The 21,681-nt window shown below is 42.3% G+C and overlaps 2 protein-coding genes across 3 annotated transcripts; one reads left to right on the forward strand and one right to left on the reverse strand.

Annotated features, from left to right (window-relative positions):
* Positions 1-2,245: 2,245 nt before the first annotated feature.
* Positions 2,246-13,159, reverse strand: cdr2a (cerebellar degeneration-related protein 2a). 2 transcript variants are annotated; one of them, XM_046834505.1, is made up of 6 exons: positions 12,837-13,159; positions 12,200-12,312; positions 9,913-10,061; positions 8,565-8,735; positions 8,019-8,111; positions 2,246-6,493 (listed from the first exon to the last, which is right to left on the reverse strand). In XM_046834505.1, the coding sequence occupies exons 1-6, from the start codon at positions 12,913-12,915 to the stop codon at positions 5,785-5,787; spliced, it is 1,314 nt and encodes a 437-aa protein (XP_046690461.1). In that variant the 5' UTR covers positions 12,916-13,159; the 3' UTR covers positions 2,246-5,784. The 2 variants fall into 2 exon arrangements, with proteins under 2 accessions (XP_046690461.1, XP_046690462.1); XM_046834506.1 differs by lacking the exon at positions 8,019-8,111.
* A 176-nt stretch (positions 13,160-13,335) lies between these two features.
* mfsd13al (major facilitator superfamily domain containing 13a-like) lies at positions 13,336-20,102 on the forward strand. Its single transcript, XM_046834504.1, has 6 exons — positions 13,336-13,698; positions 14,413-15,135; positions 16,793-16,947; positions 17,565-17,648; positions 18,428-18,568; positions 19,401-20,102. Exons 1-6 carry the CDS (start codon positions 13,543-13,545, stop codon positions 19,540-19,542), a joined length of 1,401 nt encoding a protein of 466 aa, XP_046690460.1. The 5' UTR covers positions 13,336-13,542; the 3' UTR covers positions 19,543-20,102.
* The last annotated feature ends 1,579 nt before the right edge of the window (positions 20,103-21,681 follow it).

Here is a 21,681-nt window from a genome sequence, read left to right on the forward strand (position 1 = left end):
GGAATGTGGAAGGGCAGATGGTGGTAGATTTTGCTAAAAGGATGGAAATGGCAGTGGTGAACACGTATTTTAAGAAGAAGGAGGATCATAGGGTGGCGTATAAGAGTGGAGGAAGGTGCACACAGGTGGACTATGTGCTATGCAGGAGATGCAACCTGAAGGAGATTGGAGACTGTAAGGTGTTGGCGGGGACAGTGTAGCTAGACAGCATCGGATGGTGGTCTGTAGGATGGTTTTGGAGGCGAAGAAGAAGAGGAGGAAAGTAAGGATTGAAAGAAGAATAAGATGGTGGAAACTGAAGGAGGAAGAGTGTAGTGTGAGGTTCAGGGAAGAGGTCAGACAGGGGCTTGGTGGTGGTGAAGAGGTGCGGATGATTGGGCAACTACTGCAGGAGTGATGAGGGAGGCAGCTAGAAAAGTACTTGGTGTGACATCTGGAAATAGAAAGCAAGACAAGGAGACGTGGTGGTGGAATGAGGAAGTGCAGGAGAGCATTAGGGAAAGAGGTTGGCAAAACAGAAGTGGGATCGACAGAGTGATGAGAAAAGTAGGCAGGAGTACAAGGAGATGCGGCAGCAGGTAAAAAGGGATGTGGCGAAAGCCAAGGAAAAGGCTGCTGATGAATGAGAAGAAATCACAGAGAGAGAAGGTTGGAGGATGTGGAGTTGGTGAAGCAGGATGTAGATAGGATTAGTAAGGAGGAAGTGAGAGCAGCGATTAAGAGGATGAAGAATGGTAAGTCGGTTGGACCAGATGACATACCGGTAGAAGCGTGGAGATGTTTAGGGGAGATGGCAGTGGAGTTTTTAACCAGATTGTTTAACAGGATTCTGGAAGGGGAGAGGATGCCTGAGGAATGGAGAAGGAGTGTGCTGGTACCGATCTTTAAGCATAAGGGAGATGTGCAGACCTGCAGTAACTACAGGGGAATTAAGTTGATCAGTCACACCATGAAGTTATGGGAAAGAGTAGTGGAAGCCAGGCTGAGAGAAGAGGTGACCATCTGTGAGCAACAGTATGGTTTCATGCCGAGGAAGAGCACCACAGATGCCTTATTTACTTTGAGGATGTTGATGGAGAAGTATAGAGAAGGACAGAAGGAATTGCATTGTGTATTTGTGGATTTAGAAAGCGTATGACAGAGTGCCAAGAGAGGAGTTGTGGTATTGTATGAGGAAGTCAGGTGTGTCAGAGAAGTATGTGAGGGTGGTGCAGGACATGTATGAGGACAGTGTGACGGCAGTGAAGTGAAGACTGGTTCAGGGTGAAGGTTGGACTGCATCAAGGATCGGCCCTGAGCCCTTTCCTGTTTGCAGTGGTGATGGACAGGTTGACGGACGAGGTCAGACAGGAGTCTCCCTGGACTATGATGTTTGCAGATGATATTGTGATTTGTGGTGAGAGTAGAGCAGGTTGAGAAGAGCCTGGAGAGGTGGAGATATGCGCTGGAGAGAAGGGGAATGAAAGTCAGTAGGAGTAAGACAGAGTACATGTGTGTGAATGAGAGGGAGGGCAGTGGGTGATGCGGTTGCAGGAGAAGAGGTGGAGAAGGTGGAGGAGTTCAGGTACCTGGGGTCAACAGTGCAAAGTAATGGAGAGTGTGTTAGAAGTAAAGAAAAGAGTGCAGGCAGGGTGGAGTGGGTGGAGAAGAGTGACAGGAGTGATTTGTGATAGTAGGGTATCTGCAAGAATGAAAGGAAAGTTTATAGGACTGTGGTGAGACCTGCGATGTTGTATGGATTAGAGACAGTGGCATTGAGTAAAAGTCAGGAGGCAGAGCTGGAGGTAGCAGAGCTGAAGATGTTAAGGTTTTCGTTGGGAGTGACGAGGATGGACAAGATTAGAAATGAGTTTATTAGAGGGACAGCACATGTAGCATGTTTTGGTGACAAGGTGAGGGAGGCGAGATTGAGATGGTTTGGACATGTGCAGAGAAGGGACATGAATTATATTGGTAGAAGAATGCTGAAGATGGAGCCACCAGGTAGGAGGAAAAGAGGAAGGCCAAGGAGGAGGTTCATGGATGTGGTGAGGGAAGACATGCAGGTAGTTGGTGTGAAAGAGGCAGATGTAGAGGACAGGGTGGTATGGAGACGGATGATCCGCTGTGGCGACCCCTATTGGGAGCAGCCGAAAGAAGAAGAAGAAGTATGTGTGTGTATATTTACATATATGCGGAGCTTAAATTATTTTTTTTTATCCATGTGGACGTTTTCCGTCGACAAAATAAAGACTCGTCAGACTCATTGAATTGCATTTGATCTTTATTTGATCGGCTAAAGCCCTGATACGATTCCCCTCGTGCTTTAACTCTTTACAGAGGAAAAAAGGCATTTGAATGGCGTTTAGCTACAAAGTTCAGCACCATGTTACAAGTAATGCACATTAGCATTTATAAGCGTTTCATCGACAACGGTGATAAAAATTTTAACATCTGAAATACAGCTGGGTGAGGAAATCAAATGAAATGATCAAGAATGTGTGTTTATTTTGAATGAAGTATTTTGTACTGAAGCTAAAGAAAGTTAGCATCTGGCCCAAAAGCACAAAGCTACTATATAATAAATTTTTCCCTTTAAAGTGTTAGCATGGGAAATAAAATAATCACTATTTCAGCGCCTTTAACAACGGCCGAACAAACCGAAGATGCTGATCTCCACACACAAACATTCCTCACGTAGGAATAATCATCGATTAATAAATTCATCTGTATTATAACATCTTCCTCGCTAATACGAATATGCGAACGAGTCAGCCGACCAATCGGGACGCTCCTGGTGCGGCATGCGGAATTTTTTTTTATGTCTATCTACTACAGGCTGACTTCCGTCGACGACTTGTTAAATAAACGGATCTCTAGTAGGTCATTTGACGTTATTATATACACTAATACTACTGTATATTATACTGTGAACAATTCGCATTTTATTACAAATAAACGAAGCCTAAACCGAAGTATTGGGACACCCGACTTTCCCCAAATATCTCTGGCACAACATTTCCATTCAGGATTGTGCTCAAAGCCAGCTCCATGAAGATATGCTTTCCATGGGTTGGAGTAAAAGATCTCCCGCTAAGAGCTCCAACCCCCTCACCTCACCTACATCAGTACCTGACTAGCTAGCTAATCGGATTTTTTTTTTTGCGTAGCACAAACCACAGTCTAAAGCTGATGAGAAATTGCTGTCTAATCCAATCCAAATTTTAGATTCCTTAATCCAGAGTGATTTACAATGATCTCATTAAATGTGAGATTGAGAAGTAGGAATATAAAATTCGCCATGTTTTACCTCAGAAAACTATTGGATTTCGGTCGGCGTCTTGCTTCGGTGCCAATTAGATTGAAACATTGAAGATTAATGAAAGATTTTGCTGTGGTTGTGCTTTAAATATAAATATACATCAGTAGCTGCCTTTACTAACAACCATGTGGCTGGACGAATCTCCACAAAATCCAGTGGAACATCTTCCCAGAAGAATCGATCTTATAATAAGTCAAAATTGGGACTAAATGTGGAACAAAAGGTTCAGAAAGAAGCACTTAGCGATCTTAAGTTCGGGTGTCCACAAACTTTTGGCTGCATAACATATATTGAAATCTATTTTTTTTTTTTAATAGATGAAGCGTTACATTTATTCCCATCTATTTATATTTTTCCCAGACAAAAACGTTACGATCACACCAATCACGCCTGCCGACAAATTAATACTTACGTGCGTTGCTATGGCGATAAAACTCTTGGTTACAATTTTTCGAATAACAGTAGCTTTGGGAAATGCAACCGAATGGAAATACGACAAACAACAACGGGGAAAAAAATTAACTTTTGACCTCACAATCCTTGGCCTTGGCAGCCAACCGAAAATGAGGGGGCGGGGCTTGTTGTACACTTGGAGAAGGAGAAAAAGATGGAAAAAATTTAAATATCAGCTCTTATACTTAAACAGGCATACTCGTTTTTTTCTTGTTAGTAATTATTGGTGGCCCTGTTCGGGTAAAAATTTGTAAAAAAAAAAAAAAATTAGTACAAAACTAAATAATATAAATAAATAGTAGTAATAAAAAAAAAAAGGTCCCGCCATCTCAAATTGAACTTAAAAATCGACCAAAAAAAAAAAAACATTTTCCACCTGGTTTCCATCATTAACACATACAATCACCACCTTTCCATCTTCAACCTTCACGCAAATCACATCATCATTGACCATTACGTGTTCGAACGTTTCCACCCTTCATCCATCTCCTCGATCATCTCAGAACCCTCCAAAAATCCTGCAAATGCTCCTTCTTTCCTTTCATGCTCGCTCTTTTTTTCCCTCCAGAATCCTCTGGTATCACGGTGTGAAAATGTCCAGACGTGGAAAATGATAAAAGACAAGTTAATTCCGGATCGAACTACAACTCGCTCGAACATCTTACAGTGACCTTCCTGATTGACCTTTTAACGAGGACGGGTCAAATCCACACTAGATAAGCCGAAAGTATTGGGACACCCGACTTTCCCATCTGCTTGTGGTTCTTCTAGCATTAAAATCTTTCATTAACTTGGGAGAACTTGGAGACCCAAACCTGTTCCAGCATGACCCAAAGTGCACAGCTCCAAGAAGATCTCCTGCTCTAGAGCTCCAAGCCTACTAAACAAGATGAATGTAACCTTATGGTCAATCTTATAGTCAGGTGTCCACAAACTTTCGGCTGTATAGTGTATGTCATACAAAATATACTCCAGCGTCTCCTTATTATGGCGTGGCTGAGAAAAGACCACAGGAGTCGCTGAATGCATCACGGCTCCGGTGCAAAACGGAGCAATCCAACATCAGACAGCATCAACACGTCTAGACCTCATTTAGAAAAAGAACAAATGAGTTTCCCGATTTTTTCATTTCAGTATTTCATTCAACTGCCTTCAGCTTCAGCCCTTTCCTATAAACACGTGAAGAAAAACGTCCAACTCAGTGTTTCCCAAAAAAATAAAAATACACAGTGACTGAACAAAACAAATCCAAATAAATTAAAAAAAATAAAGCTCATATTTACATTCACACATAGAAAAAAAAAAAAACAATAAATATGTTTAAAAAAACAAAAAAAAACCTGAAATACATGAAAGAGAATAAAGTGCAGAGCAGCGGAGCATCATGAATGTCACACGTGTGTGTGTGTGTGTGTGTGTGTGTGTGTGTGTGTGTGTGGTGATGGCTGTACTCCATATCAGTCACAGAGCACCATAAATCAGAGGCCGGAGCGATACGTCAACAAAAACCGAAGGTTCCACAAAAGTATCTGAATCAGTCACGTGTAAAAAAAAAATCCCCATAAAGCTCAACATCTCACGTGTGAGTTTTCTTTGATGGGAAACGGTGTGCAGAACAGACAACCGTAATGCCACCAGGGGGCGGTGTAAACCAACATCACACGAATGAGCGACACTCGGTCACGTGTATATGGGTAGAAGACACTACACTGCACGCGTGAACATAACGACGTGTCAAAACCCTGTTCAAATAAATACATAAATAAATAAATAAAGTGGAAATGAAATATAAAAAAAGGAACGAAGTAACTGCGTGGAAAAAAACCCCTGCAAAAATCACGTGACGAGTGTGGAATCTTAAATATGTGCACTGGTATCCCACAATGCAGTGCGTCTTGGTATCACCTAAACCATTTATATGCAAAAATAAAAATAAAAACAACAAAGAAAGAAAGTGGTGTAAAATGGGTGGAGCCTGATGAGAATACTGCCTGCTCAAACCAACAAAGAAAACCCCTGGGGGGGCGGGGTCACTGTTTGTTCCTGTTCTCACTCAGGTCCTCTTTGGTCTTTTGGATACACGTGAAGATCTCCTGGAAGAGCGCCCGGTACTCGGGCTGGTACGTGTCATCGATGAAGGAGGCGGGCTGATGTTTGATGGAGGCGACGGCGGGCGTCTGGACGGATTTGTGGCTGGAGGCATGGTCTCCACGTTGGCAGCGCAGCAGCAGCTCGTCGTATTTGGTCTTCAGGACGCCGTACTGCGCATCCACCTCGTTCAGCAGGGAGATGCCGCGCCTCCTCACCGCCTCAGAGCGCCGAATGCAGGTCAGCTCGTGGTTGCGTCTTGCGTCCTGCTCCGCCCCTTCCTCTTCTGCCTCAGACTCCGCCCCCGACTCCACCCCCTTCTCTTCAGAGAGGAAGAACACGTCGTCGGCCACCAGCGAGTCCGTGGGTCTGACGGCAGAGGGTTCAGAGCGCCACAGTTCTCGCAGCTCCTCCACCTCCGCCTCCAGTTCAGCTTGGTGCCGTCGCGCCTTCTCCAGCTGTGCCAGCTGTTCCTCCAGTGCCCGGTTCTCGTGCTCGGTCACTGCCGTGACCTTCTCGGCCGCCTCGCGCCGCTCGCGCTCGCTGCTCAGCTGGGAGTGAAGGCTACGCAAGGCGCTGTGCAGAGAAGATCTCTCCTCCTCCACCAGGCCCATGTCCAGAACCAACCACGAGCGATCATCACGCAGACGTCTACACACACACACACACACACACACACACACACACACACACACACACAGAGAGAGAGAGAGAATTACTTTCAATTTACAATTTACAATTTTCTGTACTGCATTTTTAAAGATAGATAGATAGATAGACAGACCGACAGACAGACAGACAGACAGACAGACCAATAGACAGAAAAGAAGAGAGAGACAGAAAGAGAGAGAGAGATAGAAAGATAGATACACATACAAACAGATAGGCAAAGACAGACAATCAGATAGACTAAAAAAGAGAGGGGGCAGACAGACAGCTAGATAGATATAAAGATACATATACAGAGACAGACAAGAGTATAGACACGGATAGACAGAGAAATAAACTGATAGACATACACAGACAGATTCAAAGATAGACAGACAGAAACAGACAGAAAGATACACAGAGACAGATGTAGATAGACACACTGATAGACAGACAGACAGAGAGTGAGAGAGACAGAGAGAGAAATAGAAAGATACAGAGGACACATAAATGGAAAAAGACTTATAGACAAACATAGACCGACAGACAGACAGAGAGAGAGACAGGCACAGACAAACAGGATAAGACACAAAAACTGAAAAAAATATCAGTTGGATGATTGAGGATTCTGTAGGGTTCTGTGGAGGGTTCAGTAGAGGGGTTTCTGTAGGGTTCAGTAGAGGTGTTTCTGTAGGGTTCTGTGGAGGGTTCAGTAGAGGGGTTTCTGTAGGGTTCAGTAGAGGGGTTTCTATAGGGTTCTGTGGAGGGTTCAGTAGAGGGGTTTCTGTAGGGTTCAGTAGAGGGGTTTCTGTAGGGTTCTGTGGAAGGTTCAGTAGAGGGGTTTCTGTAGGGTTCTGTGGAAGGTTCAGTAGAGGGGTTTCTGTAGGGTTCAGTAGAGGGGTTTCTGTAGGGTTCTGTGGAGGGTTCAGTAGAGGGGTTTCTGTAGGGTTCTGTGGAGGGTTCAGTAGAGGGGTTTCTGTAGGGTTCAGTAGAGGGGTTTCTGTAGGGTTCTGTGGAGGGTTCAGTAGAGGGGTTTCTGTAGGGTTCAGTAGAGGTGTTTCTGTAGGGTTCTGTGGAAGGTTCAGTAGAGGGGTTTCTGTAGGGTTCTGTAGAGGGTTCTGCAGAGGGGTTTCTATAGGGTTCTGTGGAGGGTTCAGCAGAGGGGTTTCTGTAGGGTTCTGTGGAGGGTTCAGTAGAGGGGTTTCTGTAGGGTTCTGTGGAGGGTTCAGTAGAGGGGTTTCTGTAGGGTTCAGTAGAGGGGTTTCTGTAGGGTTCTGTGGAGGGTTCTGCAGAGGGGTTTCTGTAGGGTTCTGTGAAAGGGTTTAATGGAGGACTAAGCAGAGGGTTTCGTGGAAGGTTCTGTAAACGGTCTGTGAAGTGGTTCAGTGGAGGGTATACAAGATACTAGACATTCTCTAGAAAAAAAGAATCATGACGTTAAGACAAATGTTGTTGGGAGAAATCATGTGAACTTCAGTTCCTAGATTGACAAAGCTCCATGTTGATGTGTCTTTTAAAAGAAACCTGCCTTGTCTTGCCCAAAATTCCTCTGAAGGAGATGCGGCTCTTGTCAATCTCCTCTGGAATCTTTCTACAGAAGAACATTGGAACCAGAAACGCACTAGTAGGAAGAGATAACAAGACAATTCAGTAGATTGCATGGGGGACGTCAGAGGAGATCATGGTGTTAGATCAGCTCGGAATGTCGCAAGAGCTCTCTGCACTTCTGCGTGAAACCTCAGGAATGTTTCTCACACACACGCTGTGTGGCCAAAAGTATCTTCTCCATCTTCAAAAGTATCTACTCCAACCATATGTGGTTCTCCTCCAAACTCTCAGCACAAAGTTCCTCCACACAATTGTATAGGATGTCATGGCATTCATTTTTCCCCTCAGTGCACAAAGCCGACTCCATGAAGATCAGTTACAGAAATGTAAGTTCTCCCATCGTTCTTTCATCTCCCTCGCTTTATCATTTCAGCAGAACGTGAGAACCGGGTCAGACGAGAAGAGAGAGGTAAAACTAGACAGGTTTCCCTCCTCCATGCCAGTGTGAAACTGTGTGCAGACTCACGTGTCTCGGTGCAGGTCGTAGAGGCAGGAGACGCTCTGAGCAGTCAGGCCTCGCCGGGTCTCGGCTTCACGTTCTCTCCTCGAGCGCTCCGACTGCGACGCCTTCAGCTCCTCCACCTGCTTCTGCAGGCTCTCCGTGTGAGACTGAAGCGAGTCGATGGTCTCGGTCAGGCTGGGAAACGGAGAGAGCGGTGAGACGATGGGTGAGACAATAGTGAGATACGCTTATGGTGTACAGTGCTGTGTAAAAGTATTCGCCCCGTTTCCCGATTTTTTTATTCATTTATTTAAATAATGATTTCATTGTTCGAGGAGAAAAAAAACTCTCCAAACCTGCCTGGCTTTGTGTGCAAAAGTAATTGCCCCCTAACCCTGAATAACTGGTTGCACCACCCTTAATGACAATGACTGCAATCGAGGTTTTTGCGATAACTGTGAAAGAATTCTGACCCGCTCTTTTTTCTGCAGAATTGTTTCAATTAAGCCTCAGATGGTTATCAGGCCTGTTTAAGGTCACATCACAGCATCTAGGGTTAATTTGGACTTTTGACTAGTCCACTCTAAAACCTTCATTTTCTTTTTTTGAGCCAATCAGAGTTGGACTTGCTGGTGTCATTCAGATTAATGTCCTGCTGCATAACTTGAGCTGGAGGTCATGAACTGATGTCCAGACAGGATTCTCCTTCAGGATTTTCTGGTAGAGCAAATAATTTATGGTTCCATCAAATTAAAGCGAATTGTTCCAGGTCCTGAAGATTACAGAGCATCCCCAGACCATTGCACTACCACCACCAGTTTCACTGTTGGTATAATGAGATCATTATGAAATGTTGTGCGAGTTTAAGTTGGGTTCTTTGAGTAAAGTCCAATCAGGATATTTATATAAAATATCAATTTATATAAAACATAGATTTTGTATTCTTGATTGATGCATTGCACTTTCGCTTCAGAAAGCAAATCATCAATTTACTCAAATACTACTTCTAACACATGGCCCCTTGAACACAAACGCCTTTGTAGTGCAAGATAAAGATTATAAGATTATAAGATTTTCTGTTGTGTCTGCAGGAGGTTACAGCTCTACCTCTGCCATGTTAATCTGTATTCTGTGTATTCACATAGCAGCAGCGGTGCTGAGAGAACGCGCTCGAGAAACGGTTTAGCGAAGAGAAATCGATCTACATATCAAACACTGGTCACATATTATTGCCAACGTTCTAAATAATAAAAGTACAGAACAACATCTGATAATTATATAGATAAAAATCCTTTTCTCCTGCTGCAAATCTGTTAAAAAACAATACGTTGTGATATAAACGCACAGATGTGAATCTCTTGATCCCCCTCACCTCTGGATCTTTCCTTGGGCCGTGCGGTTTTCCTGCACCAGCTGGTGGTTTTTCGTCTCCAGGTCTCGCGCCGCCACGTCCAGCTGCTCGTACATTTTAGTGTGCTGATCGTTCATCTGCCTCAGCAACTCCACCTGCTTGTTCAGGTACTGTGAAACACACACACACACACACACACACACACACACACACACACACACACACACACACACACACACACTTATAAACACAGAGCTGTGTTCTATGACCTTCCACCTTTCCTAAAACTGAGTCCAGTAATGACACTACATCAGATCTGCTGCTTTGGACCAATCATGCTCAATATGCAAATTAGCAGAGGATTGATTTCCTTAATTTATCATTGAAGAACAAAATCATGGTTGTCATGAAAACATTATATTCTGACGGCATTTTTTTTTTTAATTGATTAATTAAATTACTGAGAAAATAACGATAAAAAGCCCAGACTTATACTTTGTAATTTTGCATATAGGGTGTTTCCAATTTGCATATTCATGAATCCTGGTATATTTAATGAGAAGTGAAGCTGTGTAGGTTTTCATGGCCACTGTACGATATTTTTTATTTGATTATAAAGTTTATTGTTACTCTAACAGAGTACTTTTGATAGGATCACAAATATCACAGACTTTCGATGAATAATCGGATGCACAATTCCACAAGAGAAACTCTTCCCTGTGATCCTGATCTCAAATACAATATTCTTCACGTTTCGGTGAAATGTTCCAGAAGAATGATATCAGAACGAAAAACAAAAAGGTCAACTGGACTGGATTTCGCAGGAAACCGCATTCCTGGCCTACAAGTCTTTTGTCTTTAAGACTTCCTGTTTCCTGTTTGCCGCTTCCTCCTACACAGACGAGGAGGAATGTTAAAACCACTACATGCTCTCAGAGATCATTAATCTAACGACTTACACGTGTAAAGTTCATGTCTACAGAGACGGCTAGACATGGATTTGGCGTCAAATTTGAAGGGATAACAGAAGGAATATAAGGTCCCTGTTGCTATGGAAACAACACCCAAGCTGAGCACTGTCTGAAAACCAAATTCCATAAATAATTCATAAAGGAATTCCAAAAAAAAAAAATAATAATTCCAGAAGCACATTATAAAGGAATTTATCATAAAGAAATTCCTGAACTCCAAATCTAAATTCCTTGAACTCCATTATAAAGAAATGATGAACAGCAAAGGGAACAAAATTCCAAAGTACAATCATAACAAAATCCCTCAAACCTGAATTCCAGAGCTACCTCCTAAAGGAATCCCTAAAAACTAAAATCCAGAGTTCCATCATAAAGACATTCCTGAACTCGGTAACAAAGGGAACAAAATTCCAGCTCCATAATGAAGGAATTTCGAAAAAGAATTCTGGAAAGAAATTCCAGAGTTACATCATAAATTAATCATTGCAAATTCCAGAGCTCCACCATAAAGGAATTCCTGAAAACTAAATTCTAGATCTCCATCACGACAGAGTTTCTGAACTCTACAACAATGGAAACTACATTTCTGAATGGTGGATCAATGAATAAAGCTCCGAGTTACTGAGCAGAAGGTTCAAGCCCCAGCACCACAAAGCTGCCACTGTTGGGCCCTTGAGCAAGGCCCTTAACCTCTCTGCTCCAGAGAGTGCTGTCTCATGGCTGAGCTCTGACCAAAGCTTCCTAAACTGTGAAGAAAGAACTTTACAGCGCTGTAACGTATATATGACAAGTAAAAGCTCCTGGAAACTAAATTCCAGAACTCCATTTTTGAGGAACACTTGAACTCAGCAACAAAATCCCAGAAGTTCACCATGACAGAATTCCTGAACCAACAATTCCCTCTGATATTGAAACACATTTCAGAATTCCTGATGATCTAAACATAAATCCTTGGAAATTCACAAGTAAGAGAGTTGAACCGTCTGACCAATCAAAAACTTTCAGTATGTTAAGCCCCGCCCACAACAGCTCCTGTCCAGTTCCACAGAAAAGTGCTTTCCTCAAGTCAAGGACCTGAAAAGGTCCTGCCAGATGCTTGTCAGGTTACACAGTTCCTGAGTTCATAGAAATGTTCCTGTAGTGGAAATAAATCTCAGCAGGTGTTGACGCCGTTTCCTGCAACTCAGAAACAGGAAGATGTTGAGGAAACGTCCTCCAGACATCACAGGAACGTCGATACCCGAAACGACGCCTGGAAATCGACTGAGAATCGTCTCCTTTCTAAATAAACTTCGCAAGAACGTATGAAGGAACGGGAAACGGGAAGGAAGCCTCACCTCGATCTCCTGCAGCTGCTCCTGATTGGTGGAGTACATCTGCTGAAGGCCCTGCTCCAGCTCATGGTTCCTTTCCAGCAGAGACTTTCCCAACTCTGCGGCCAAGTGGAGATCTGTCCACACACACACACACACACACACACACACACACACACACACACACACACACACAAAATTGGACCTCTGATGAACTCTGATTGGACCCTTTTAATCTAAGATCGTTACTCTCCCGCTCCGCCCTCCAGACGCCGTTGCTAGGTAACCGTCGCCATGGCTCCGCCCCGAACTGACGGGTGTGCATCAGAGCCCCGCCCTCACTTACTGTCCAGTGCGGAAGTGTGCGGCTTTACTCATTAAAATATCGAAATAAATAAAGTCTGTTTTCTTTACTGTTTTATAGTTTAACAATTTTTTTTTACTAAAAATAAATAAATAAATAAACCCTGAATGTAAATGAAATGTAAATAAAAACCGGTCCCTGCGGTAAAAGTAACCTGTATATCAAACCGGAAATGGAGCGAAATGTGTGTGTTATTGAACACAATTGAATAAAAAGGAGTTGAAAATGGAATGCAGGGGGTGAGGATGAAGTGTGTGTGTGTGTGTGTGTGTGTGTGTTACAGTGCGGACATCTCACCATGCTCGAGCTCTTTCCGGCTGTACCAGAGCTCCTGCTCCTTTTCAAATTCCTCCTCCACGATCACACCCGCGAGCATTTTTACAAATTTATACTTTTTTCCACAACGAAACTCTTAATCGCGTTCGACATCAGGTCACGTTGTAACACACACGCGCGCTCGCGCTCACACACACCCGGTGGCGTTGTTCTGCATCTGCGGCAACGTGGCAAACTCCATCCACAGCACGCAGGACGCCGAAGTGTCCCAAATCAATACATTGTTTACTACATAGTGCCCTTAAACAGCGTCGACGTGCTCGCTACGAAGTGCACTCAAGTAGGGAAGTGCGATTGGTTTGAAATCCAGCCAATAGGAGGAGAACACGGGAGTGAACAACCAGCTCAGTATCCAACCAATGACCGCGAAGGACGCAAGGGGCGCTGTCCAATCAGAGCGTGCGGCTCCAATCACGTGACTTATGAATGAGTTTCCATCGACGCGTATTTCCGTCAACAATGAACCGGATAGTTTCATGTCCGTGTCTTTGTTTTTGTTTTGTTTTTTTGTAGCATTTATAATTTAGCGATGCACGCAGTTATTCGATAAAATCAAGTGTTAATGATGTGCAAACAGAATTGTTTTACAAGATTTTTATTTATTTAAAAAGGTTTTTTACTTCCGCGTTTTTTTCATTCTTAAAATAATTATACACAAAAAAACATCATGAAGGTGTTGAGACTCTCCACCCATCCCTCATCGGTGGCCTACTCCATGACCACCCTGGGGTCCAGTATGATGAACAGCATTTTCAGTTTTTATTACGTCAAACTCTTCCTGAACAAGTACAACATAGCAGAGGGAGATTTCCACATGGCCCAGGTGAGTCAAACTCTTCACCTGTGTGTCTGCTCACTCACAGCGAGATGATCAACAACCATCATCATCACACACCAATCAGCCAGAACATTATCACCACCTGCTTAATATTGTGTGGATCCCCTTCTGCTGCTAAACCAGTCGAGATCATCAACATCATAAACTTCTTCAGCAGTCTGATCTACAGGAGCTCGTCTGTTGGATCAAACCACACGTCCAGCCTTCGCTTCTCACGTGCATCAATGATCCTCGTCCCCCACGACTCTGTCGCGGTTCACCACTGTTCCTTCCTTGGAGCACTTTTGATAGATTCTGACCACTGCAGACCAGAAACATCCCACAAGAGCTGCAGTTTAGGAGACGCTCTGACCCAGACGTCTAGACGTCACAATTTGTCGCTTAAATCGTTACGCTCCTCCATTTTTCCTGCTTCTAACATCAACTTTGAGGACAAAATGTTCACCTGCTGCCTAATAAATAAATCCACCCACTAACAGGTGCCATGATGAAGATCATCAGTGTTCTTCACTTCACCACTCAGAATGTTCTAATGTCATGATGTTACTCCTGATCAGTGTACAAACCCAAACCAGTGGCAGTGATTTGCAAATGTCATAATCCCAGATTTTATAATAGATAGATAGATAGATAGATAGATAGATAGATAGATAGATAGATAGATAGATAAACGTATAATCTTCTCTCCATCTTTCCCAGGTGGTGTATATGATCTGGAACTCTCTGAACGATCCGCTCTTCGGTTACCTGCAGGACAACTCTAGCATTCCGTGTTGCTCTCGGAGAAGGTTGTCCATCCTGTACGGAGCTCCGTTCTACTGCCTGGCCTTCCTTCTCGCCTGGTTCCCGTGGCGAGCGTACGAGGATGGAGATCGACTGAGCGGCCTGCACCTGGTCATCACGCTGTGCGCCTTCGACGGCATGCTGACATTCGTGCTCCTGGCCCAGTGCGCGCTCTTCGCCGAGATCTCGGAGAACCATCAGATTCGCCTGAGGCTCATCAAGTACAGCCAGGTGGCGTCTATGCTCGGTTCCTCCAGCGTGCTCTTCTGCGGCCTGGTCTCCAACAACATGGACAACTTCTTCGCCTTCCAGGTGTTCTGTGTGCTGGTGGCGCTGCTGGGATGCGGCTGCATGCTCTACACGGGCTTCCACTGCGAGAGCCGCTTCGACGCCAAGGTCGCGGCCACGAGCTCGCAGCAGCAGCCTCCTCTGTCTCTCGCCGCCGTGGCGACCATGACGCGGGAGATCCTCACCAACCGAGACTTCCAGATCTTTGTCTTTATGAACTTCTTCCAGGTTTTTCTCTTAGCCTTCTTCAACAACTTTGCCATTATCTTCGCCGACCACCTCATCCCTCCAGACGCTCTGCCCTCACTCGCCAAGAGCTTCATGTACGGAGCCGGATTTATGTGCCCTCAGGTGCAGTTTTAAACCAATCAATGTGGAGGGACAGAGAGGGGGGAGGAGGGGGTGAATGAAAAGAAAAGAAAAGTAATATAAAGAAAATAGAAAATTAAGATAGACACAGACTCAAAAAAAATAAGAAGAGAAATGCCATTTTTAAACAAGAAAGATAAAAGGAAAGAAGGGAAAGATAGAATGGATGGATGTATGGATGGATATTGACACACTGAATAAACAAACAAAAGAAAGAAAAACCCCAACAAATGAATGAAATTAAAAAGAAAGGAAAGAAGCGGAAAACGGATTGACCGATAGAGTGATGGACACAACCCCAATTTTAAAAAACAAATAAAAAACAGAATGCAATAATTAGCGAATCTCACAAATCCATATTTTATTCACAATAGAACATAGCAAACATATTCAATGTTTAAACTGAGGTGAAAAAAGGGTCATTTTGAATTTGATGGCAACAATATGTCTCAAAAAAAGTTGGGACGGAGCAACAGAAGTCTGGAAAAAGTAAGTATTATTAAAACTAAGATGGGCGGAGCTTCACCAACCTGTAAAAGACCGTGTCTACAAACTGTGGAACAATTTCAGAATAATGTTTAACATAAAATTGGCAAACAGTTGAACATCTAATCATCTACAGAACATTGCATGGCTGTGATCTTCGGGCTCTCAGGCAGCACTGCATTTAAAACTGTCATGATTCTGTAAAGGAAATCACTGCATGGGCTCATTAACACCTCCAGAACTCGTTGTCTGTGAACACAGTTAAACACGTCATCCACAAATGCAGGTTAAATATCTATCATGCAAAGAAGTAGTCATGCGTGAACATGGTCCAGAAACTCCACCGTCCTCTCTGGGCCAAAGCTCAGTTCAAATATAGTTGGCAAAATGGAAACTGTTCTGTGGTCAGATGAAGTGAAAACCATGGACTACACGTCCTCCGGACTAAAGAGGAGCGGGACTATCCGGCTTGTTGGTATGATGGTATGGGAGTGTATTAAAGCCTGTGGAATGGGCAGCTTGCACATTTAGAAAAGCTTCTTCAATACTGATTGATACATACAGGTTTTAGAGCAACAAATGCTTCCATCCAGTCTTTTTCAGGAAGACCTTACACACTTAAGCAAGACAATGCTAAATACATCGATTACAACCGCATCCATGAGTCCATATGCTGAACTTGCTGGTCTGCAGTCTAGACCTTTCACCATTTAAAACATTTGGTGCATCATGAAATGAAAAACACAACAAAAAAGACACAGAACTGTTGAGCAGTTAGAATCCTGTTTCAGACACATATGGGACAACGTTCCTCTCCCAAATCACTTCCCAGATGTATGCAGACAGAAGACGAGATGCTACACAGTGGTAAACGTTTTTGAGACATGTTGCAGCCATCAAATTAAAAATGATCTTATAAAATGGTATTTATTCTCAGTTTAAACATTTCATGTGTTTTGCATTCTGTTGTAATTAACATTTTACGCAGTGTCTCGACTTTTAGGGAATTGGGTTTGTAGATGGTTAGATTGGAAATAATGGAAAGAAAGAAAGAGAAAGAAAGATTGAGTGAACCTGTGTTATTGCTGCAATGTTGTGAAATTAACTCTTTCTTTCTTCACTTGTGTGTGTGTGTGTGTGTGTGTGTGTGTAGCTGCTGGTGTTGTGCAGTCAGAATCTGCTCCATATCTTTGGTTATTATCGCATCATCCTCATCACCTTCGCTGTAGAAGCAGGAGGAGCCGTGACCATGCTGCTGCTCGGCCCCACACACTACTACTGTCTGTCTGTGTTCATCACCATCAACATGTAAAAACACATCAAACATCTCCACATACACACTATACACACCCTCCTTACACACACACACACACACACACACACACACCCCTGATCTACCAGTCCATCAGGAAGTCAGTGATGAATGAATGTTCCAGGTGAAAACAAAGGAAAGAGATGTACAATGGGTGTATAAAGTATATCCAAATTATCCGTATATATATATATATATATATATATATATATATATATATATATATATATATATATATATATATTATACTATATTGCAAAAGTATTGGGACACCTGCCCTTTCCTGCTGTATGTGGCTCTTTTTTCTGTTTGTTGGCATATTGCATGGAAGATGTAACAAGTCTGACATCATATTGTTATTTCTGTCTTTATATTTAAAAAACCTGCAATTTTATAAGGGTGTGAAGACTTTCTATGTTCACTGTAACTCCTACTGCACTAAATATTATTTATTAACACCATAATTCAGTGATGCTTAGCAGGACAGGTGATACGAGCCAGACAGACAGACAGACAGAAAGACAGAAAGACAGACAGACAGACAGACAGACAGACAGACGTATCACGTACACTTGTTTTATTTCTCTCGTCTCTCTGTATGGACGTGTTTCAGGATTCTGGTCCAGGCCGCGTTCAGCCTCTTTAACCTCCCGCTGGCCGACATCATCGACTCGGACCTGCAGAGACACAAACGCAGGTAACACACCTGAATTCACAGCGGTGTTTAATCATCCTCTGAAATTAATTTATTATATAATTCTATATATACAACCAAATATATAATTTCTCTAAATTGTATTATTAGTAGATTGTACATATAGATAGATGGATGGGTGGATGAATAGATAGAAAGATGGATAGATAGATAGACTCAGACTTGACAAAAGAAAGAAACAAGTCAACAAACAAACGTCTTCTTATTTCGGCTGCTCCCATTAGGGGGCGCTACAGCAGATCATCAGTCTCCAGACCCCCCCTTTTCCTCCTACCTGGTTTCTCCATCCTCAGCATTCTCCTACTGATATACTCCATGTCCCTCCTCTGCACATGTCCAAACCATCTCAATCTCACCTCCCTCACCTTGTCTCCAAAACGTCCTACATGTGCTGTCCCTCTAATAAACTCATTTCTAATCCTATCCATCGTCGTCACTCCCAACGAACATCTCAACATCTTCAGCTCTGCTACCTCCAGCTCCACCTCCTGTCTTTTACTCAATGCCACTGTCTCTAATACATACAACATCTCAGGTCTCACCACAATCCTATAAACTTAAAGCAAAATGGAGGAGAAAGAAAGAAAGAAAGAAAGAAAGAAAGAAAGAAAGAAAGAAAGAAAGAAAGAAAGAAAGAAAGAAAGAAAGAAAGAAAGAAAGAAGGATGGATGGATTTCTTCTCACCCTCATTATCAGTCAGTGAGATGTACATGTATAAAATACACTGTTTTGTTTAGTTCTTGATGTTTATTCTCCACCAGCTCTCCACTCTCCTCCATGGTTTTTGGGACCAATGCTCTCTTCACCAAACCCGCCCAGTCTTTAGCTCCCATGTTGGTGGTTTCCATTTTAAACCAGTACGGCTATGAGGAAATAAAGGGCGGGAACGTTACAGATCAGAGGTAAATGCAATAATGATAATAAACTATATTGTGTTTGGAACCTTCTTCCTTTTCCTCAGTTAGAAATATATCGATAAAATAATCATAACAAAGCAAAACTCCAAGAGCCAGACGAGATCTAAACTACCACCAGGAACAGATCAGGTTATTGTAATATGGTAATTCTGAGGCCACACCTTCTTTACAAAAACTGATTGGAACAGAGGCCACGCCTTCTTTACTGAACTGAGATAACAAAGACCACTCTACTTTTACTAAAATACAAATGCCACGCCTCCTTTTCTTAGTTTAAATCACAAAAGCCACGCCTCCTTTTCTTGGTTTAAATCACAAATGCCACGCCTTCTTTTCTTAGTTTAAATCACAAAAGCCACGCCTCCTTTTCTTGGTTTAAATCACAAATGCTTCATCTTTTTAACTTGTTTTAAATCACACGTCACGGTTCTTTACTTGTTCTACATAACAAATGCCACGCCTCCTTACTTTATTTAAATCACAAATGCCACACCTCTTTTACTTATTTAATAACAATACATGCCACGCCTCCTTTACTAAGTTCACGTCCCCTGATTTGTTTTAAAATTAAATACCACGCCCCCACAGACACACAGGCCACACCTACTTCAGTTTAAATGTGTCGCAGAGGCCACACCTCCCTCAATTGGTTTTAATCACTGAAGCCACGCCTCTTTTAAAAAGCAGCTTCTTATGTCTGTCGCACTCTAGTGATTCACGATGGCATTGTACATCTAAATAATATGTATGATCTCGCTCTCTCTCTCTCTCTCTCTCTCTCTCTCTCTCTCTCTCTCTCTCTCTCCCTTCCTCCCAGTGCACTGAAGGCTCTCCACAGCACCATGTTCTACCTGGTCTGCTTGGTCCCGTTGTGCATCACCAGCCTGCAGTTTCTCTCCTGGAAGCCGTTTTCCATCAGAAACAGTCACACGACTGAAACGAAGTACGTAGAGGGATGATTTGAACGAGATCCTCCATCGTTTCAATCGATATGATTACGATTACCATAGGGGATTTAGGATTTCATTTATATACAGGTTTTGGGGACAGAAATAATTTTTCTATTATGATTGGGACATTTTACAATTACTGATGCCGTTATACATTTGCAAGAATGAGATGTTTACATTGCTGGTGGTGGTGTTGGTACAGAAGCTCTTGAGATGATCGACAACGTCATGAATAGAGAGATTGTACTATACTGCACTAATTATATTATTACTTTTAAACATATATATATATATATATATATATATATATATATATATATATATATATATATATATATATATATATATATATAAAAGAAAAAATAAACGATTTTGCAATTTGGGACGTCCCTTATTAATTCCAGGGGTGCCAATAATTTTAAAGCCTAGTGTTTATAAGGATTGATTTGTTTGAGAACTTTATGTTGATAGTGAATGCAGGTTTGATGGTCCTGCACATCAGACCTTCAGTACAATTCAGTTTTATTTGTAGAGCACTTTTAAAAAATAAACATCTCAAATCAGCATTATAGAGATAAAGAGGTTATAAAGTTTCGATAAAAGAGTGTATAAGTTGTTCATCATCATTATAAGTTTAACCCTAATGACTGAGGCAGTGGAGACTGCGGAAAGAAAAATCTCCCTCAGACTTCATGAAGAAACCTTGAGAGGAACCAGACTTCAAAGGAACCCTTATCCTCACCCTCCACACATCATTGTTGAGGTGCTGTCCAGTGATAGGTGCTGAAATGCACAACTGTTCATGCAGCTTGCAATCCTGAGCTTATTGTAGCAGACTGTTGGTATTAATTCCAGTCCAAATCCGTCCTCAAAAGTTCTTGAGTTGCTCAGTAGCTTCATGGACCCACAAGATGCTGAGGTGAAACCACACACACTCTCAGAAGAACCATTTGGTTATGCTCGTGATATCACCACAGCTTCTCGTTCTCATGAGTAAAGTAGTGAAGAACAGCATGTTTTTTCTGACACGCAGTGAAGTATTTCATATCACACATTCTGATATAGAGGAGGAAAAGTTTCCCAACATGAAAATACTCAATTACATGAAAAAGCACCAATATTTTTGGATTTCCAGCTCAGTAAAATATGTTCCTCACTAGATGGAGATTCTTGTTCATCTCAGAGCAGTTCAGCAGGTTCGAGGTGCGGTGACTGGGCAGGTGGTTCCATGATAGATCTCACTCCAGACGTCTGTCTGCTCTTTAAATAACTCTTACAGAACTCAGATGTGTTTAGTTTACATTGAGATTGTTTACAAAATTATATATTTTCTAATATATCGTTTTTTTCCCTCTCACACCTAACGAGCTCCTTCATCAAGCTGAATATGACCTGGCTTTGTGGACACTTTTTTGAACGTCTCCAATTTCTGTTATAATGAGCTCCACTCTTCTGGGAAGATGTTCTATTAGATTTTGTGTGAGAGTCTTTCAGCCACCAGGGTGTTAGTAAAGTCAGATACTACAGGATGTAGGTGAGGTGAGGTGAGGAGGCCTGTGGTGCATCAGCATGAAAGATTCATCCCAGAGGTATTCAATAGCTTTATAGCAGGAGATCTTTCACTCAATCCCATGGAAAGCAGATCTTCACAGAGCTGGCTTTGTGCACTTTGAGTCATGCTGGAACAGGTTCTGGTCTCCTAGTTCAAGAGAAAAGTTGGTTGTCTCCTAGCTTCATATTTTCTCTGAAGCTTTATTTAATGGAAGGTCGTGTGTGTGTGTATATATATATATATATATATATATATATATATATATATATATATATATATATGTGTATTCGAGTTAGTGAAGAGAAGATCTGAACATTGTATTGACTCGGTTCTTTGAATCTCGTTCTTCAAAATGAACTTTTATTTTTGATCATTTACTTCATTTCGTTCTTTTGATCAGAAATAAAATGGTAAATTTTTAATAAGCAGATCCCCACCATGTCTACACACATCGAATTTAACTATAGTTACAATCAGTTATATATGTATATAAATCTGCAGATCTTCTATAGGAGTCACGCGACAAAAGAACGAACGACTGGAACTGGAAGAGTCGATGGTTGAACTACTCAATTCTGTTTCCTGAAGATGCTTTG

Source organism: Silurus meridionalis, chromosome 22 (genome assembly GCF_014805685.1).
Source record: "Silurus meridionalis isolate SWU-2019-XX chromosome 22, ASM1480568v1, whole genome shotgun sequence".
Taxonomy (NCBI): Eukaryota; Metazoa; Chordata; class Actinopteri; order Siluriformes; family Siluridae; genus Silurus; species Silurus meridionalis.